This window comes from Dendrobates tinctorius, unplaced genomic scaffold (assembly GCF_039654945.1).
Source record: "Dendrobates tinctorius isolate UK_male_01 unplaced genomic scaffold, ASM3965494v1 ptg000015l, whole genome shotgun sequence".
In the NCBI taxonomy this organism is placed as follows: domain Eukaryota; kingdom Metazoa; phylum Chordata; class Amphibia; order Anura; family Dendrobatidae; genus Dendrobates; species Dendrobates tinctorius.
In genome coordinates, this window is record NW_027361683.1 from 38592651 (window position 1) to 38611631 (window position 18981).

An 18981-nucleotide genomic window follows, 5' to 3' on the forward strand; every position below is an offset into this window, starting at 1 on the left:
TACAATAAGAGTAAAAAAAAAAACATTATTTATATAACCTCAGTTCGCTGATGATGTGAGTGGGAGCTGCCACAAGAAGACATTATTGCTCCGGCCTAGCTTGCGGGTTTGCTGCGGTCTGTCTGGCGGGTCTTCTGCAGCCTGGCGGGTCTGCGGTCCTTCCTGAACTGATCTGCAAGTATAAAGACACTTGTTAAGCTACTATACAAAGGATAACAAAAGCTTTCAGGCCTTTTATACTTACTGAGAAAATTTCAATCTTATCTGGGTCTGTTGCGGCCTGGCGGGTCTGCTGCGGCCTGGCGGGTCTGTGGTCCTTCCTGAACTGATCTGCAAGTATAAAGACACTTGATAAGCTACTATACAAAGGATAACAAAAGCTTTCAGGCCTTTACTTACTGAGAAAATTTCAATCTTTTATCTGGGTCTGCTGCGGCCTGGCGGGTCTGCTGCAAGATGGTTTGCAGGTTCTTTGTGAATGGATCTGCAAGTATAAACAAACTTGTAATAAGATAAAAAAAAATTGTTCAGATATATTTTGATTGAAAAACCACCCCAAAAAATTGAATGTTGATATGTGAAATGCGCAACCTTCCCAAACCTAAACCTCATGTTACCCTTTAAAAACAAAAACCTTGGTATTGTATGTATACCCACACTTTAAAGACCTTGTTTTGGTATTGCATGTGTGTAATTCCCTGATGCAGAGTTAACTGAGAATCTATCAGTGAGAGTATACCCACACTTTAAAGTGACCTTGTTTAGGTATTGCATGTATACCCAAACGTAACGTGACCTTGTTTAGGTATTGCACGTATACCAACACCTAATGTGACCATGTTGCACGTATACCCACACTTAACGTTACCTGGTTTTACAATGATACTACGGACAGTTTTTGGAGACAGTTTTTATTTATTTGAATTTTTTTTTTTTTTGACAAGTAGGAGCTACTATGCTCTTTATTTTAAATACCACAGTACATGAAAAATAAAAAAATGCTGAAAAAATAGTCACACCACATACAATACACACACAACATAATAATCACCGCACACTTGCAAATATTCAAATAAAATTACAGTAAAATAAAGTGCAGTACACATGCAACAACAGAAAAACAATTAAAGTATGTAAAAAAGCATAATAAAAATACACACACACACAGACATGCAACACTGGGAGGCCACAGGCACACACACAGGGAGGAAGGCAGGGCACACACACAGGCAGGCAAGCCACAGACACACACAGGCATGCCCCACACAAATAGGTTTTATACTCACAATTGCAGGCTTTGTTGGCAGGCTGTTAGTGCTGGCTGGCACTGGCAGGCCTCTCGGTCGTGGCTTGGTGCTGGGCAGGTGCTCCTCTTGCTCCTGGATTCTGGTTGCAGGGGTCTTGCTGCTGGGCAGTTGATGGCAGGCGCTCTCTCTATCTTCTCTTCTTTATCTTCTCTGTCTTGCTGGTGCCGGATGTCTGGGCCCAATGAGTCCTTAGCCCACCTTTATATAATTTTTGGACTGTCTGGAAAAGTATGTTTTTTTTCTGAGCATGCTCAGTGTGAAAAAGCGGATTCCGCCAAATGGATCCACCGTGATCCGCCATTTTGACACAAACAACGTTACAAAGTCTGTCCACCTCAGAAAGAATCCGCCAGAAATCTGGCGGATCCGCCGAATAGCGGACGTAACGGACGACCATCCGCCAAAATCCGCCACTAATGTATTTCAATGGGAAAAAACGGCAGATCCGCCATTTTCAAATTTTGGTGGATTTTGACTGCTATGGAAAAACTGAAGTGTGAAAGAGGCCTTACCAAATTTTTTTTCTCTATTGGTGTCCCCATAAGTTTCCGTTCACCTGTTTTCATCTATGTCCTATTTATGCGATGTGTGACTTCTGCCAATGACTGGTTGCTACAGTGACCTCTGTTGTGTTGACACATAAAGACAGTGACTGGATCCACCTCATTGTTGGATCCAAGTAAACAGTGACCAGAAGGGACAAGGAAGCACCAACACAGGAAGGAGTAGCGGTGGACTGGTAATGTGCTAGTAAGCTCTTTTAAATTCCTCTGTTTAATTACTAAAGATTATTTTCTGCCTGCAGAAGTCCAGAGAGCTGTACAGTTGGGAGCGATCCAGGCTGAAAAATGATACAGATGAGACCTGGATACAGATGAATATACATCACGTTGAGTTTAGTGATGAAGAGGAGAAGACAAAGGTTTTTCAGAATCTACTGTTTCAGTGTCGGACAGAGCGAGAACAGAGGACACAAAACTTTTTAAGAGCACTGGAAAAGAAAAGGGAGGGTTTTCTACAATCACTCTGCACACATTAAATTGGAGTATATGTTGTTCTTGAGCATGGCTTCACATTTTCTTGTTCAGATATTCAAAACTGATCATATGCTGGTAATGTCTTTAATCATGCCTAGATAAGTTAACCAACGTAAGTATATTGGGAATTTTCTCACCTTTTGCCACAAAGGCAAATTGTGAACACAGGACTTGTTGGTTATTCTTCAGGACAGAAGGTGAGAAAAGTACTTTAATGTCTAGTACTAAAAGTCTTTAAACGTCATTTGGATATTTACAAAATCACTACACCAATATTCTCCATCCTAAATAATTAAACCAAAAAAACGTATTCAACACCAAAAGAGAGAAGGCTTTTTATAGAAGGCAAGCAACATCTTTATTACAGTACATTAAAAAAGACAAGAATCATATAAGTACATTAAAACAGAAATACAGATATAAGAAAAAAAGGTGGGTATACCTTGGTAAAAATCTTGTATAATACACTGCTACGTCCATTTTGAGTCTATTAATTAAAATAGAAATTCATACCGTACAATGAAGACAGTGTCATTGGTACAAAATATAGTGACTTTTAATATACTTATGATTCAGAATTTTTTTAGTGTACTGAAGCAAAGATGTTTTTAGCCTTGTATAAAAGCCTCATCTCTCTTAGGCTAGGTACACAGGTTGTGTTATAATCAAAGTTATGCAAACAAAGCATGTTAAAGAGATAATCAAGTAGAAAAATTACTGAAGATAGCCAGGTCGGCAACCAGTAATAATGGGCCCTCCACTGAGTATGGACCCTACAAGCGACTTGGAGTCAAAAAAGCACAAAAATACAAATATATAAAAAGTAACAAAATGTATTGACATGAAAATACATAGAAAAGCATAAAAATACAAATTCATACAATAAAGAGTGCAACAGGAAGGAAGTGATGGCACAGGGTGTCACAAAATATGCCAACGCACAAACTAAAGTGTAGGGCATGGGCAAAAAATGTGTGTCCCCATAGATGAGGTATACTAATTGGTTCAATAGCCGGCATATGCATCAGATAATGAACAAATACAGTTGTGGCCAAAAGTATTGACACCCCTGCAATTCTGTCAGATAATACTCAGTTTCTTCCTGAAAATGATTGCAAACACAAATTCTTTGGTATTATCTTCATTTAATTTGTCTTAAATGAAAAAACACACAAGAATGAAGCAAAAAGCAAAACATTGATCATTTCACACAAAACTTCAAAAATGGGCCAGACAAAAGTATTGGCACCCTCAGCGTAATACTTGGTCGCACAACCTTTAGCCAAAATAACTGCGACCAACCGCTTCCAGTAACCATCATTGAGTTTCTTACAATGCTCTGCTGGAATTTTAGACCATTCTTCTTTGGCAAACTGCTCCAGGTCCCTGATAGTTGAAGGGTGCCTTCTCCAAACTGCCATTTTTAGATCTCTCCACAGGTGTTCTACGGGATTCAGGTCTGGACTCATTGCTGGCCACCTTAGAAGGCTCCAGTGCTTTCTCTCAAACCATTTTCTAGTGCTTTTTGAAGTGTGTTTTGGGTCATTGTCCTGCTGGAAGACCCATGACCTCTGAGGGAGACCCAGCTTTCTCACACTGGGCCCTACATTATGCTGCAAAATTTGTTGGTAGTCTCCTGACTTCATAATGCCATACACACGGTCAAGCAGTCCAGTGCCAGAGGCAGCAAAGCAACCCCAAAACAGGGAACCTCCGCCATGTTTGACTGTAGGGACCGTGTTCTTTTCTTTGAATGCCTCTTTATTTCTCCTGTAAACACTATGTTGATGCCTTTGCCCAAAAAGCTCTACTTTTGTCTCTGACCAGAGAACATTCTTCCAAAACATTTTAGGCTTTTTCAGGTAAGTTTTGGCAAACTCCAGCCTGGCTTTTTTATGTCTTGGGGGTAAGAAGTGGGGTCTCCTACCATACAGTCCCTTTTCTTTCAGACGCCGATGGATAGAGCGGGTTGACACTGTTGTACCCTCGGACTGCAGGGCAGCTTGAACTTGTTTGGATGTTAGTCGAGGCTCTTTATCCAACATCTGCACAATCTTGCATTGAAATCTCTTGTCAATTTTTCTTTTCCGTCCACATCTAGGGAGGTTCGCCACAGTGCCATGGGCTCTAAACTTCTTGATGACACTGCGCACGGTAGACACAGGAACATTCAGGTCTTTGGAGATGGACTTGTAGCCTTGAGATTGCTCATGCTTCCTCACAATTTGGTTTCTCAAGTCCTCAGACAGTTCTTTGGTCTTCTTTCTTTTCTCCATGCTCAATGTGGTACACACAAGGACACAGGACAGAGGTTGAGTCAACTTTAATCCATGTCAACTGGCTGCAAGTGTGATTTAGTTATTGCCAACACCTGTTAGGTGCCACAGGTAAGTTACAGGTGCTGTTAATTACACAAATTAGAGAAGCATCACATGATTTTTCGAACACTGCCAATACTTTTGTCCACCCTCCTTTTTATGTTTGGTGTGGAATTATATCCAATTTGGCTTGGACAATTCTTTTTGTGTTTTTTTCATTTAAGACAAATTAAATGAAGAATACCAAAGAACTTGTGTTTGCAATCATTTTCAGGAAGAAACTGAGTATTATCTGACAGAATTGCAGGGGTGTCAATACTTTTGGCCATAACTGTAACATCACATGATATTAAAAACGATGCAGTGGTCTTATAGTAATATTAGTATCAAATGTACTCTGCACATGGCAATAGGTAAAAAGATATATGTAAACCCAGTACAGAGTACTGTAAACCAAGTAATGATAAGCCACCTAAATGAAAATATGGGATCAATCAATCTTACCCATAATGACCCTTGTGAGGCAGCAAGGAAAGCAGCCCCTACACATATTTTGCATGGGCTTCCTGGTGTGCCCTTCACATCATACTCCATATTTGTGAAGGGCACACCAAACGAATGTAAGTACACTTCTCAAAAAAATAAAGGGAACACTCAAATAACACATCCTACATCTGAATGAAGGAAATATTCTCATTGACTACTTTGTTCTGTACAAATTTGAATGTGCTGACAGCAAAATCACAAAAATCATCAATGGAAATCAAATTTATTAACCAATGGAGGCCCGGATTTGGAGTCACACAAAATTAAAGTGAAATGTAATGTCCTTAAAACAAGTCAAAATGATGCTCAGTAGTGTGTGTGGTCTCCACATGCCTATATGACCTCCCTCAACGCCTGCGCATGCTCCTGATGAGGCGGCGGATGTTCTCCTGAGGGATCTCCCAGACCTGGACTAAAGTATCCGCCAACTCCTGGACAGTCTGTGGTGCAATGTGACGGATGGAGCGCAACAGGATATCCCAGATGTGCCCAATCGGATTCAGCTCTCGGGAACGGGCGGGCCAGACCATAGCTTCAATACCTTCATCTTGCAGGAACTGCTGACACACTCCAGCCACATGAGGTCTGGCATTGTCCTGCATTAGGAGGAACCCAGGGCCAACCGCACCAGCATATGGTCTCACAAGGGATCTGAGGATCTCATCTCGGTACCCAATGGCAATCGGGCTACCTCTGACGAGCACATGGAGGGCTGTGCTTTCATCTGTGAAGAGCACAGGGCGCCAGTGGCGAATTTGCCAATCCTGGGGTTCTGTGGCAAATGCTAAGCGTCCTGCACGGTGTTGGGCTGTGAGCACAACCCCCACCTGTGGATGTCAGGCACTCAGACCATCCTCATGGAGTCGGTTTCTAACCGTTTCTGCAGACACATGCACATTTGTGGCATGCTGGAGGTCATTTTGCAGGGCTCTGGCAGTGTTACTCCTTGCACAAAGGCGGAGGTAGCAGTCCTGCTGGGATGCCGTCGTATGGCCCTCTCCATGTCTCCTGGTGTACTGGCCTGTCTCCTGGTAGCGCTTCCAGCCTCGACACTACTCTGACAGACACAGCAAACCTTGCCACAGCTTGCATTGATGTGCCATCCTGGATGAGCTGCACTACCTGAGCCACTTGTGTGGATTGTAGAGTCCATCTCATGCTACCACGAGTGTGAATGCACAACCAACATTCAAAAGTGACCAAAACATCAGCCAGGAAGCATTGGTACCGATATATTGGTCTGTGGACCCCACCTGCAGAACCACTACTTTCTTGCGATGGCTGTCATCGTCTTATGACTAGTGTTGAGCATTCTGATACCGCAAGTATCGGGTATCGGCCGATATTAGCTGTATCGGAATTCCGATACTTAGTTCCGATACTTTTTTCATATCGAATACCGGAATCGGAAGTTCCCATAATGCTAGGAGCCCGCTCGATTTGATTCAGCCAATGGGGATCCTCAGAAGTGTGGGCATATCCTGTTAGGCATGTAGGCATGTTAACTACTGGCATGGCTGTGATTGGCTGCTGAAATGATGTCATGATGCACTATAAAAAGCGCAGCCGCCATTTCTGGTCACTCTGCTGTGAATTCAGTTAGGGACAGGCTGCTGTTGAAGACTGTGAGGGACAGTTAGAAATAGCGATTCCACAAAACATATAGTGCTTAACCCAGGCTATATAAACCACCACTGTAGCTTGCTTTTCCCTAGCAGCTCTGTTTTCACAGCTGTCTGCAAGGGCTGTGTGAGTGCAGACCCACGCTGTGTAGTGTGTCCTGCAGGCACGTCTGCTTGTAGGCCGGCCAGCGTGTGTCTCTGCCACATACACATTTTTCTTTTATTGCTGCTTTTTTTTCTCCTGTATAGTGTGCTTCCATACGTATCCATATACGTTGGTTGCAAACACTAAAGGAGTGGACAGCGGAGCCTTTCAGCAGCCTTTCAGTGCTATAGCCCATTTCTCTGCACTGTTTTTGGCTGTCTGATAGGTCTCTCTGTGTGTGAGTGCAGCTCACGTTGCAGTGTGTTCTACAGCCACCGCTAGCTGTAGTCCGCTCAGCGTGCGTCACTGCCTCATACATAGTCCTTTTTTTGCAGCTAATTTAGCCAGATTTTTGCTCCTATATTAGTGTGCTTCCAACCGCATCCATTGTCATTGGTTGGTTGCAAACACTATATAGGATTAGATAGAGGAGCCTTTTTGCTGGCTTGTGCCCTTCAGGGCCAGCCAGGCTAGTATCACCCTATTTTTTGGAGCCTCATCAATTGCATTGTAGGTTAGCTTCCTGCATTGTAATCGCTCCAAAAAGTTTGTGATACTATAGCTTTCAAACTTTGGTCACATCCTTTCCTTTCCCCCCACCCAAAAAAAAGGAAATAAAGTTCACCAAACACTCCACTTTACAGTTGTCTAGGCCACATTAGATCATATTAAAGTGTAGTACACACACTCTTAGCCAAATTAGTGTTTCTTATACTGGTTAGCAGGTGTTCAGGAATAAGAACACTAAGCCACCCCTTTTTTACTTTTCTGCCTATCTTTATCAGTCTACCAAGATGAAGAAGGCAGGGAGTAAGGCACGTGGTCGTGGCCGTGGAGTTTCAGCAGGGAGAGGACGGGGGGATTCAGCAGGGAGAGGATGTGGGGATTCGGTATCTGCTGCGGCCACCAGTGACCCGGCATCCCCCACTTTTACCAGGCAACAGTCCTTCATGTGCAGCTTTGTAGGACCTCGCCGTACCCCACTGCTGCGTGACAAATTGAAGCCGTTGGATGGATGGCAGCTAACGCATCCACTTCAATGACTTCCGCATCCTCCCAAGGCCAGAGCACTGAAGAGCAACCATCTGTCTCTTCACCACCTGCCAAATTGCCCAGGCAGTCTGAGAGCCCTGGACAGGAGCCATCTCAATCTTTACTTCTGTTCTCAGAATCTGTTGGCTTGGAAAGAGGTGGCCAGCCAAGCAGCATTCTAGAGCGTGAAGAAAAGGGAGTATGCAGTGATGCGCAACTGCTTTGTCCCTCTGAATCTGAAGAGGCGGGTGGGCCAGTGCCTATGGTCAGCACACCTCAGTATGCATCAGATGATGATGAGACTCAGTTGCCAATTTCTGGTGCGTACGGTGCTGGCGAGACAACCCAGGACCAGCCGGTGCTTGAAGAGGGGAGTGGAGATGATGAGGTCCTTGACCCATCATGGCGTCAGCCACAGGAAGGTGGTGGGAGCAGCTCTGAGGAAGAGATTCCCCGAACGGCCAAAAGAGGAGGGAGAGGGCGGGGGCAGACTTGGTTGCCTGTAGCCTCCACTTTGGCACCCGTGAGGCGCAATCCTCTTCCAAAACACAAAACGGGATAAAACTGGGGAAAGAAAGAGCGCAATAGGGTCTTATCTGGGTAACAGATGAAATAAATTCAAAAGAATCTACTCACCTTTTCCAGGAAGGATAAAAGCATGTAGGTCAATGTCAGCCTGCTGCACGCCCGAGGTTCACGTCCGTGACCACGGAGAGAAATCCTTTTGGATAAATTATTTAAGCTTACTTGTGCGCTGCTGAGACCAGGATAAAGTCACCACATGAGAAACTTTTTAACTCTTTATTCCCAACGCGTTTCGAAGTGGAAAATCACTTCTTCATCAGGGGATGACATAGACTGTCAAAACACAAAACGGGTGCTCCCAGGACTTGCAGTGCATGGTCTTTTTTTGACACAGTTGCAGATGACATTTGCTTTGTGAAATGCAAGCTGTGTCATCAGATAGTGAAACGAGGGAAAAATGTGACCAACCTCAATACCACAAATATGTGGAAACATGTGCGTGCCAAGCACGAGGGAGTTACACAGACACACTGAAGATGTAGGCCAACCTTCAGCAGCACCTACCACCTCTTCAGCTCGTGTTGGGGCCTCTTCCTCCAGCTCACACACAGCTGGTTCGGCTTCCTCACTGGACCGCCATGGAAGAACCACTGCCACTGTTGTCCAGAGACCCAGTGAAATTCCACCCACTGAACCACGTTCGCAGTCATCAGCACACTCCCAGGCCACTCACCAGCAATCGGTAGCACAGGCATGGGAGAAAAAGCGGCCATACTCGGCAAACCATCCCCGAGCACTGGCTCTGAATGCCGGCATTGCCAAACTACTGGCCCTTGAGATGCTGTTATTCAGGCTGGTGGAGACTGACACCTTCCGGAACTTTATGTCATTGGCAGTTCCACAATACAATGTGCCCAGCCGCTTTTATTTCAGCAGGCAAGCTGTCCCTGCCCTGCAAAAGCATGTGGAGGGAAAAATTAAAAATGCGCTACTAAATGCCGTCAGTAGCAAGGTCCACCTGACCACCGATGCGTGGACCAGTAGCCATGGACAGGGACGATACCTTTCCCTCACTGCCCATTGGGTCAATGTTGTGGAGCCGGGTACAGATCTGGAGAGTGGCTCTGTACGTATTCTGCCAACTCCAAGGATTGCAGGAATGCAGTCTGTACATATTGAGTCCTCCTCCTACTCTAGTTCCTCGGAATCAGCACTGCGTGAGCCTGTTAGGCCAGATATGAGCACAGGTGTGGCCAAACGTCAACAGGCCGTCCTTAAATTAATTTCTTTGGGGAATCGGAGCCACACAGCACAGGAGCTCTGGAATGCCATCAAGCAGGAGAGCGATGTGTGGTTTGTGCCAGCGAATCTCCAGCCAGGTTTGGTAGTGAGTGACAATGGCCGAAATCTAGTGGCAGCTCTGGGCCTAGGCAACCTCACTCACATACCATGTCTGGCACACGTGCTCAATTTGGTCGTGCAGAGCTTTCTGAGGGACTATCCGGATCTTGATGCACTGCTGCACAAGGTTCCCCTAAAGTGTGCTCACTTGCGGCGTTCCAGCATGGCAAGATCGCGCATTGCATCTCTGCAATGCCGATTCCGCCTGCCAGAACATCGCATCATATGTGACCTCCCCACCAGGTGGAATTCAACGTTACATATGTTGGAGCGGTTGTGTGAGCAGCAGGCAGCAGTAATGGAGTACCAGCTGCATCAGGCAAGTCTGCGCAACGTGCTTCCACACAAAGGCCCAGGCAAGGGGCACTTAGTGAGGAGGATGACGAGGAGTCAATGGAGGAGGAGGAACACATCTCTCCAGAGGAGGGAGGTACACAAGGCTCTAGTAGTCAGTGTGTACAGCGAGGGTGGGGTGATGCTGAGCAGGCAGAGATGCTGCCTCAAGCTGGGGACAGCGTTTCCGGTCCAGTTGGCAGTCTGCAGCACATGGTTGATTTCATGCTGCAGTGCTTGTTAAATGACCGCCGCATCGCCAACATTCTCCACACGGCTGATTATTGGGTGTACACCCTCCTAGATCCTCGCTACCGGGACAACTTACAAAGCCTCATACCACAGTTGAACCGGGAGCGAAAAATGCGGGAGTACCAAGAAACACTTGTGCAGGCCATCATGTTCTCCATTCCCCCCACAAGTGTTGCTGGTAGTGCTTTTCAAAGCAGCCATGTGGGTAGAGGCAGTGGAGGAAGCTCTGCACAAAGGTAGCAGAGGCAGTGCCGCAGGACAAGGCAAAGCCAGTATGGCACAAATGTGGAAAAGTTTTGTGGGACCGCCACAAACGGCTACACCATCACAGACGGCTCCAGTCAGCAGGAGGCAACATTTCCGTCAGATGTTGACAGACTACTTGTCGTGCCCTGTTAGTGTTCTCCCAGACGGCTCTTCCCCGTTCAAGTATTGGGTCACGAAGCTGGATACATGGCCAGAGCTTAGCCAGTATGCATTGGAGGTGCTGGCTTGCCCTGCTGCCAGTGTATTATCGGAACGTGTCTTTAGTGCTGCAGGTGGTGTGGTAACAGACTGTCGCACGCGACTATCCGCCGATAATGTTGACCGGCTTACTTTTGTGAAAATGAACAAGGCCTGGATCTCACCTGAATTTGCCAGTCCTCTTCCAGAATAAATAATTGGCTGGCAACAGGATCCAGGTCTCCTGTTGTGTTCATGTTTCTATGACCTGAACTTTATTTCCTGGGCTACAGCAACGCCCGTTGTTGCTCAGAAGTGCTGTCCGCACAGACAAAACACTTGCTCATGTGTAAGTGGGGTTTGGTAACGTCAGCTGATCCCCTGCTGTGTGTACGGCAAACTCTCCTGCTGCCTACAACTTCTGACTACCTCTGATTTAATATGTTCTCTGATTTGCCCTCTGTCTCCACTCTGTTTTGAGTATTTCCTCCGGCCTACAACACCGCCTGTTTCTGCTCTCAAGTGCCGTCTGCACAATCCACACTTGTTCCTGTGGTACCTGGGTCCTGTAACATCTGCTCATCTCCAGAGTTGAGCACGGCAATGTCTCCTGCTTTGTCTACATTCCCACTACTTGTAGTGGAAATGTGGACAGAGCAGGAGACATTGCCTGACTCACCTATAGGGAGAAGCTGCTGTTACAGAACCCCAGTAACACAGGAACAAGTGTGGGTTGTGCAGACGGCATTTCAGAGCAGCAACTGGCGTGGTTGGAAGCCAGAGGAAATACTCGAAACAGAGTGAAGACAGAGGCCTAATTGGAGTACGTTGACAGTTAGTAGTAGTCTAGAAACGATCGCAAACTGCCACCAAGTAGGCCTCGGCCTACTACCTGATTTTCCCTGGGCTCCGACACCACCAGTTGGTGCTCAGAAGTGCTGTCCGCACAGACAAAACACTCGCTCATGTGTAAGTGGGGTTCGGTAACGTCAGCTGATCCCCTGCTGTGTGTATGGCAAAGTGTCCTGCTCCCTCCACAGTCAAACAACCTCAGATTTACACCTGGCTCCAAGTAGGCCTCGGCCTACTACCTCATTTTCCCTGGGCTCCGACAACGCCAGTTGGTGCTCGGAAGTGCTGTCCGCACAGACAAAACACTCGCTCTTGTGTAAGTGGGGTTCGGTAACGTCAGCTGATCCCCTGCTGTGTGTACGGCAAACTCTCCAGCTGCCTACAACTTCTGACTACCTCTGATTTAATATGTTCTCTGATTTGCCCTCTGTCTCCACTCTGTTTTGAGTATTTCCTCTGGCCTACAACACCGCCTGTTTCTGCTCTCAAGTGCCGTCTGCACAATCCACACTTGTTCCTGTGGTACCTGGGTCCTGTAACATCTGCTCATCTCCAGAGTTGAGCACGGCAATGTCTCCTGCTTTGTCTACATTCCCACTACTTGTAGTGGAAATGTGGACAGAGCAGGAGACATTGCCTGACTCACCTCTAGGGAGAAGCTGCTGTTACAGAACCCCAGTAACACAGGAACAAGTGTGGGTTGTGCAGACGGCATTTCAGAGCAGCAACTGGCGTGGTTGGAAGCCAGAGGAAATACTCGAAACAGAGTGAAGACAGAGGCCTAATTGGAGTACGTTGACAGTTAGTAGTAGTCTAGAAACAATCCCAAACTGCCACCAAGTAGGCCTCGGCCTACTACCTGATTTTCCCTGGGCTCCGACACCGCCAGTTGGTGCTCAGAAGTGCTGTCCGCACAGACAAAACACTCGCTCATGTGTAAGTGGGGTTCGGTAACGTCAGCTGATCCCCTGCTGTGTGTATGGCAAAGTGTCCTGCTCCCTCCACAGTCAAACAACCTCAGATTTACACCAGGCTCCAAGTAGGCCTCGGCCTACTACCTCATTTTCCCTGGGCTCCGACAACGCCAGTTGGTGCTCGGAAGTGCTGTCCACACAGAAATACACACTTGTTCATGTGAAAGTGGGGTTCGGTAACATCAGCTGATCCCCTGCTGTGTGGCGGGCAAACTGCTGCTGCCTCCAAATTTTAGCTACTTCAGATTTAAACATTCTCTGATTTGGCCTCTGTCTCCACTCTGTCTCTAGTATTTCCCCTGACCTCCAACACCGCCAGTTCCTGCTCACAGTTGCCGTCCACGCATTCCACACGTGTTCCTGTGTTACTGGGGTTCTGTTACGTCAGCAGATCCCCCAATGTGTGTCCGCCACTGTCTCCTGCGCTGTCCACCTTCCCACTGCAAGCGGTGGGAATGTGGACAGAGCAGGAGACAGTGGCAGACACACATCAGGGGATCTGCTGACATTACAGAATCCCAGTAACACAGGAACACGTGTGGATTGGGCAGATGGCTACTGTACGCATAAACTGGCGGTGTTGGTGGTCACGTGAAATCCTGGAAACAGAGTGGAGACAGATGCCTAATTGGAGCACGTTGACAGCCTGTTGTAGCCTACAAACAATCTAAAACTGCCACCAAGTAGGCCTCGGCCTGCACCCTGGTTCTCCCTGGGCTCCAACAACGCTAGTTGGTGCTCGGAAGTGCTGTCCACACAGAAAAACACAGTTGTTCATGTGAAAGTGGGGGTCAGTAATGTCAGCTGATCCCCTGCTGTGTGGAGGGCAAACTGCTGCTGCCTCCAAATTCAAACAACGTCTTATCTTAAACTGCCTCCAAGTAGGCCTCAGCCTACAAAATGACTATCCCTGGGCTCCAACATCGTCAGTTGTTGCTCGGAAGTGCCGTCCACACAGAAAAACACACTCGTTCATGTGAAAGTGGGGTTCGGTAACGTCGGTTGATCCCCTGCTGTGTGGAGGGCAAAGTGTCCTGCTCCCTCCAAAGTCAAAATACCTCAGCTTTACACCTGGCTCCTAGTAGGCCTCGGCCTGCACCATGATTGTCCCTGGGCTCCAACACCGCCAGTTGGTGCTCGGAAGTGCTGTCCACACAGAAAAACACACTCGTTCATGTGAAAGTCGGGTTCAGTAACGTCAGCTGATCCCCTGCTGTGTGGAGGGCAAACTGCTGCTGCCTCCAAATTGTAACTACTTCAGATTTAAACATTCTCTGATTTGGCCTCTGTCTCCACTCTGTCTCTAGTATTTCCCCTGACCTCCAACACCGCCAGTTCCTGCTCACAGTTGCCGTCCACGCATTCCACACTTGTTCCTGTGTTCCTGGTGTTCTGTAACGTGAGCTGATCCCCCAATGTGTGTCCGGCACTGTCTCCTGCGCTGTCCACCTTCCCACTGCAAGTGGTGGGAATGTGGACAGAGCAGGAGACATTGGCAGACAAACATCAGGGGATCTGCTGACATTACAGAACACCAGTAACACAGGAACACGTGTGGATTGGGCAGATGGCTACTGTACGCATAAACTGGCGGTGTTGGTAGTCACGTGAAATCCTGGAAACAGAGTGGAGACAGATGCCTAATTGGAGCACGTTGACAGCCTGTTGTAGCCTACAAACAATCCAAAACTGCCACCAAGTAGGCCTCGGCCTGCACCCTGGTTCTCCCTGGGCTTCAACAACGCTAGTTGGTGCTCGGAAGCGCTGTCCACACAGAAAAACACACTTGTTCATGTGAAAGTGGGGGTCAGTAATGTCAGCTGATCCCCTGCTGTGTGGAGGGCAAACTGCTGCTGCCTCCAAATTCAAACAGCGTCTTATCTTAAACTGCCTCCAAGTAGGCCTCAGCCTACAAAATGACTATCCCTGGGCTCCAACATCGTCAGTTGTTCGGAAGTGCCGTCCACACAGAAAAACACTCGTTCATGTGAAAGTGGGGTTCGGTAACGTCGGCTGATCCCCTGCTGTGTGGAGGGCAAAGTGTCCTGCTCCCTCCAAAGTCAAAATACCTCAGCTTTACACCTGGCTCCTAGTAGGCCTCGGCCTGCACCATGATTGTCCCTGGGCTCCAACACTGCTAGTTGGTGCTCGGAAGTGCTGTCCACACAGAAAAACACACTCGTTCATGTGAAAGTGGGGTTCAGTAACGTCAGCTGATCCCCTGCTGTGTGGAGGGCAAACTGCTGCTGCCTCCAAATTGTAACTACTTCAGATTTAAACATTCTCTGATTTGGCCTCTGTCTCCACTCTGTCTCTAGTATTTCCCCTGACCTCCAACACCGCCAGTTCCTGCTCACAGTTGCCGTCCACGCATTCCACACGTGTTCCTGTGTTACTGGGGTTCTGTTACGTCAGCAGATCCCCCAATGTGTGTCCGCCACTGTCTCCTGCGCTGTCCACCTTCCCACTGCAAGCGGTGGGAAAGTGGACAGAGCAGGAGACAGTGGCAGACACATATCAGGGGATCTGCTGACATTACAGAATCCCAGTAACACAGGAACACGTGTGGATTGGGCAGACGGCTACTGTACGCATAAACTGGCGGTGTTGGTGGTCACGTGAAATCCTGGAAACAGAGTGGAGACAGATGCCTAATTGGAGCACGTTGACAGACTGTTGTAGCCTACAAACAATCTAAAACTGCCACCAAGTAGGCCTCGGCCTGCACCCTGGTTCTCCCTGGGCTCCAACAACGCTAGTTGGTGCTCGGAAGTGCTGTCCACACAGAAAAACACACTTGTTCATGTGAAAGTGGGGGTCAGTAATGTCAGCTGATCCCCTGCTGTGTGGAGGGCAAACTGCTGCTGCCTCCAAATTCAAACAACGTCTTATCTTAAACTGCCTCCTAGTAGGCCTCAGCCTGCACTATGATTGTCCCTGGGCTCCAACACCGCCAGTTGGTGCTCGGAAGTGCTGTCCACACAGAAAAACACACTCGTTCATGTGAAAGTCGGGTTCAGTAACGTCAGCTGATCCCCTGCTGTGTGGAGGGCAAACTGCTGCTGCCTCCAAATTGTAACTACTTCAGATTTAAACATTCTCTGATTTGGCCTCTGTCTCCACTCTGTCTCTAGTATTTCCCCTGACCTCCAACACCGCCAGTTCCTGCTCACAGTTGCCATCCACGCATTCCACACTTGTTCCTGTGTTCCTGGTGTTCTGTAACGTGAGCTGATCCCCCAATGTGTGTCCGGCACTGTCTCCTGCGCTGTCCACCTTCCCATTGCAAGTGGTGGGAATGTGGACAGAGCAGGAGACATTGGCAGACAAACATCAGGGGATCTGCTGACATTACAGAACACCAGTAACACAGGAACACGTGTGGATTGGGCAGACGGCTACTGTACGCATAAACTGGCGGTGTTGGTAGTCACGTGAAATCCTGGAAACAGAGTGGAGACAGATGCCTAATTGGAGCACGTTGACAGCCTGTTGTAGCCTACAAACAATCTAAAACTGCCACCAAGTAGGCCTCGGCCTGCACCCTGGTTCTCCCTGGGCTCCAACAACGCTAGTTGGTGCTCGGAAGCGCTGTCCACACAGAAAAACACACTTGTTCATGTGAAAGTGGGGGTCAGTAATGTCAGCTGATCCCCTGCTGTGTGGAGGGCAAACTGCTGCTGCCTCCAAATTCAAACAACGTCTTATCTTAAACTGCCTCCAAGTAGGCCTCAGCCTATAAAATGACTATCCCTGGGCTCCAACATCGTCAGTTGTTGCTCGGAAGTGCCGTCCACACAGAAAAACACACTCGTTCATGTGAAAGTGGGGTTCGGTAACGTCGGCTGATCCCCTGCTGTGTGGAGGGCAAAGTGTCCTGCTCCCTCCAAAGTCAAAATACCTCAGCTTTACTCCTGGCTCCTAGTAGGCCTCGGCCTGCACCATGATTGTCCCTGGGCTCCAACACCGCTAGTTGGTGCTCAGAAGTGCTGTCCACACAGAAAAACACACTCGTTCATGTGAAAGTGGGGTTCAGTAACGTCAGCTGATCCCCTGCTGTGTGGAGGGCAAACTGCTGCTGCCTCCAAATTGTAACTACTTCAGATTTAAACATTCTCTGATTTGGCCTCTGTCTCCACTCTGTCTCTAGTATTTCCCCTGACCTCCAACACCGCCAGTTCCTGCTCACAGTTGCCGTCCACGCATTCCACACTTGTTCCTGTGTTCCTGGTGTTCTGTAACGTGAGCTGATCCCCCAATGTGTGTCCGGCACTGTCTCCTGCGCTGTCCACCTTCCCACTGCAAGTGGTGGGAATGTGGACAGAGCAGGAGACATTGGCAGACAAACATCAGGGGATCTGCTGACATTACAGAACACCAGTAACACAGGAACACGTGTGGATTGGGCAGACGGCTACTGTACGCATAAACTGGTGGTGTTGGTAGTCACATGAAATCCTGGAAACAGAGTGGAGACAGATGCCTAATTGGAGCACGTTGACAGTCTGTTGTAGCCTACAAACAATCTAAAACTGCCACCAAGTAGACATCGGCCTGCACCCTGGTTCTCCCTGGGCTCCAACAACGCTAGTTGGTGCTCAGAAGTGCTGTCCGCACAGAAAAACACTCGTTCATGTGAAAGTGGGGGTCAGTAACGTCAGCTGATCCCCTGCTGTGTGGAGGGCAAAGTGTCCTGCTCCCTCCAAAGTCAAAATACCTCAGCTTTACACCTGGCTCCTAGTAGGCCTCGGCCTGCACCATGATTGTCCCTGGGCTCCAACACCGCCAGTTGGTGCTCGGAAGTGCTGTCCACACAGAAAAACACACTCGTTCATGTGAAAGTGGGGTTCAGTAACGTCAGCTGATCCCCTGCTGTATGGAGGGCAAATTGCTGCTACCTCCAAATTCAAACAACGTCTTATCTTAAACTGCCTCCAAGTAGGCCTCAGCCTACAAAATGACTATCCCTGGGCTCCAACATCGTCAGTTGTTGCTCGGAAGTGCCGTCCACACAGAAAAACACACTCGTTCATGTGAAAGCGGGGTTCGGTAACGTCGGCTGATCCCCTGCTGTGTGGAGGGCAAAGTGTCCTGCTCCCTCCAAAGTCAAAATACCTCAGCTTTACACCTGGCTCCTAGTAGGCCTCGGCCTGCACCATGATTGTCCCTGGGGTCCAACACCGCCAGTTGGTGCTCGGAAGTGCTGTCCACACAGAAAAACACACTCGTTCATGTGAAAGTGGGGTTCAGTAATGTCAGCTGATCCCCTGCTGTGTGGAGGGCAAACTGCTGCTGCCTCCAAATTTTAGCTACTTCAGATTTAAACATTCTCTGATTTGGCCTCTGTCTCCACTCTGTCTCTAGTATTTCCCCTGACCTCCAACACCGCCAGTTCCTGCTCACAGTTGCCGTCCACGCATTCCACACTTGTTCCTGTGTTCCTGGTGTTCTGTAACGTGAGCTGATCCCCCAATGTGTGTCCGGCACTGTCTCCTGCGCTGTCCACCTTCCCACTGCAAGTGGTGGGAATGTGGACAGAGCAGGAGACATTGGCAGACAAACATCAGGGGATCTGCTGACATTACAGAACACCAGTAACACAGGAACACGTGTGGATTGGGCAGACGGCTACTGTACGCATAAACTGGCGGTGTTGGTAGTCACGTGAAATCCTGGAAACAGAGTGGAGACAGATGCCTAATTGGAGCACGTTGACAGTCTGTTGTAGCCTACAAACAATCTAAAACTGCCACCAAGTAGGCCTCGGCCTGCACCCTGGTTCTCCCTGGGCTCCAACAACGCTAGTTGGTGCTCAGAAGTGCTGTCCACACAGAAAAACACACTCGTTCATGTGAAAGTGGGGGTCAGTAACGTCAGCTGATCCCCTGCTGTGTGGAGGGCAGTGTCCTGCTCCCTCCAAAGTCAAAATACCTCAGCTTTACACCTGGCTCCTAGTAGGCCTCGGCCTGCACCATGATTGTCCCTGGGTTCCAACAACGCTAGTTGGTGCTCGGAAGTGCTGTCCACACAGAAAAACACACTCGTTCATGTGAAAGTGGGGGTCAGTAACGTCAGCTGATCCCCTGCTGTGTGGAGGGCAAAGTGTCCTGCTCCCTCCAAAGTCAAAATACCTCAGCTTTACACCTGGCTCCTAGTAGGCCTCGGCCTGCACCATGATTGTCCCTGGGTTCCA

General features: G+C 48.2%; 1 protein-coding gene across 3 annotated transcripts in view; it reads left to right on the forward strand.

The window, feature by feature from the left end:
- DHDDS (dehydrodolichyl diphosphate synthase subunit) overlaps positions 1-2369 on the forward strand; it is a 98937-nt gene extending 96568 nt beyond the window's left edge. For 2 of the 3 annotated variants that reach the window (XM_073563739.1, XM_073563747.1), the window contains exon 9: positions 2113-2369. In XM_073563739.1, coding sequence (XP_073419840.1) covers positions 2113-2346 — 234 coding nt within the window. In that variant the 3' untranslated portion in view covers positions 2347-2369. The remainder of the gene's footprint in view (positions 1-2112) is intronic. The other variant, XM_073563755.1, reaches the window with a different exon arrangement.
- Positions 2370-18981: the final 16612 nt, after the last annotated feature.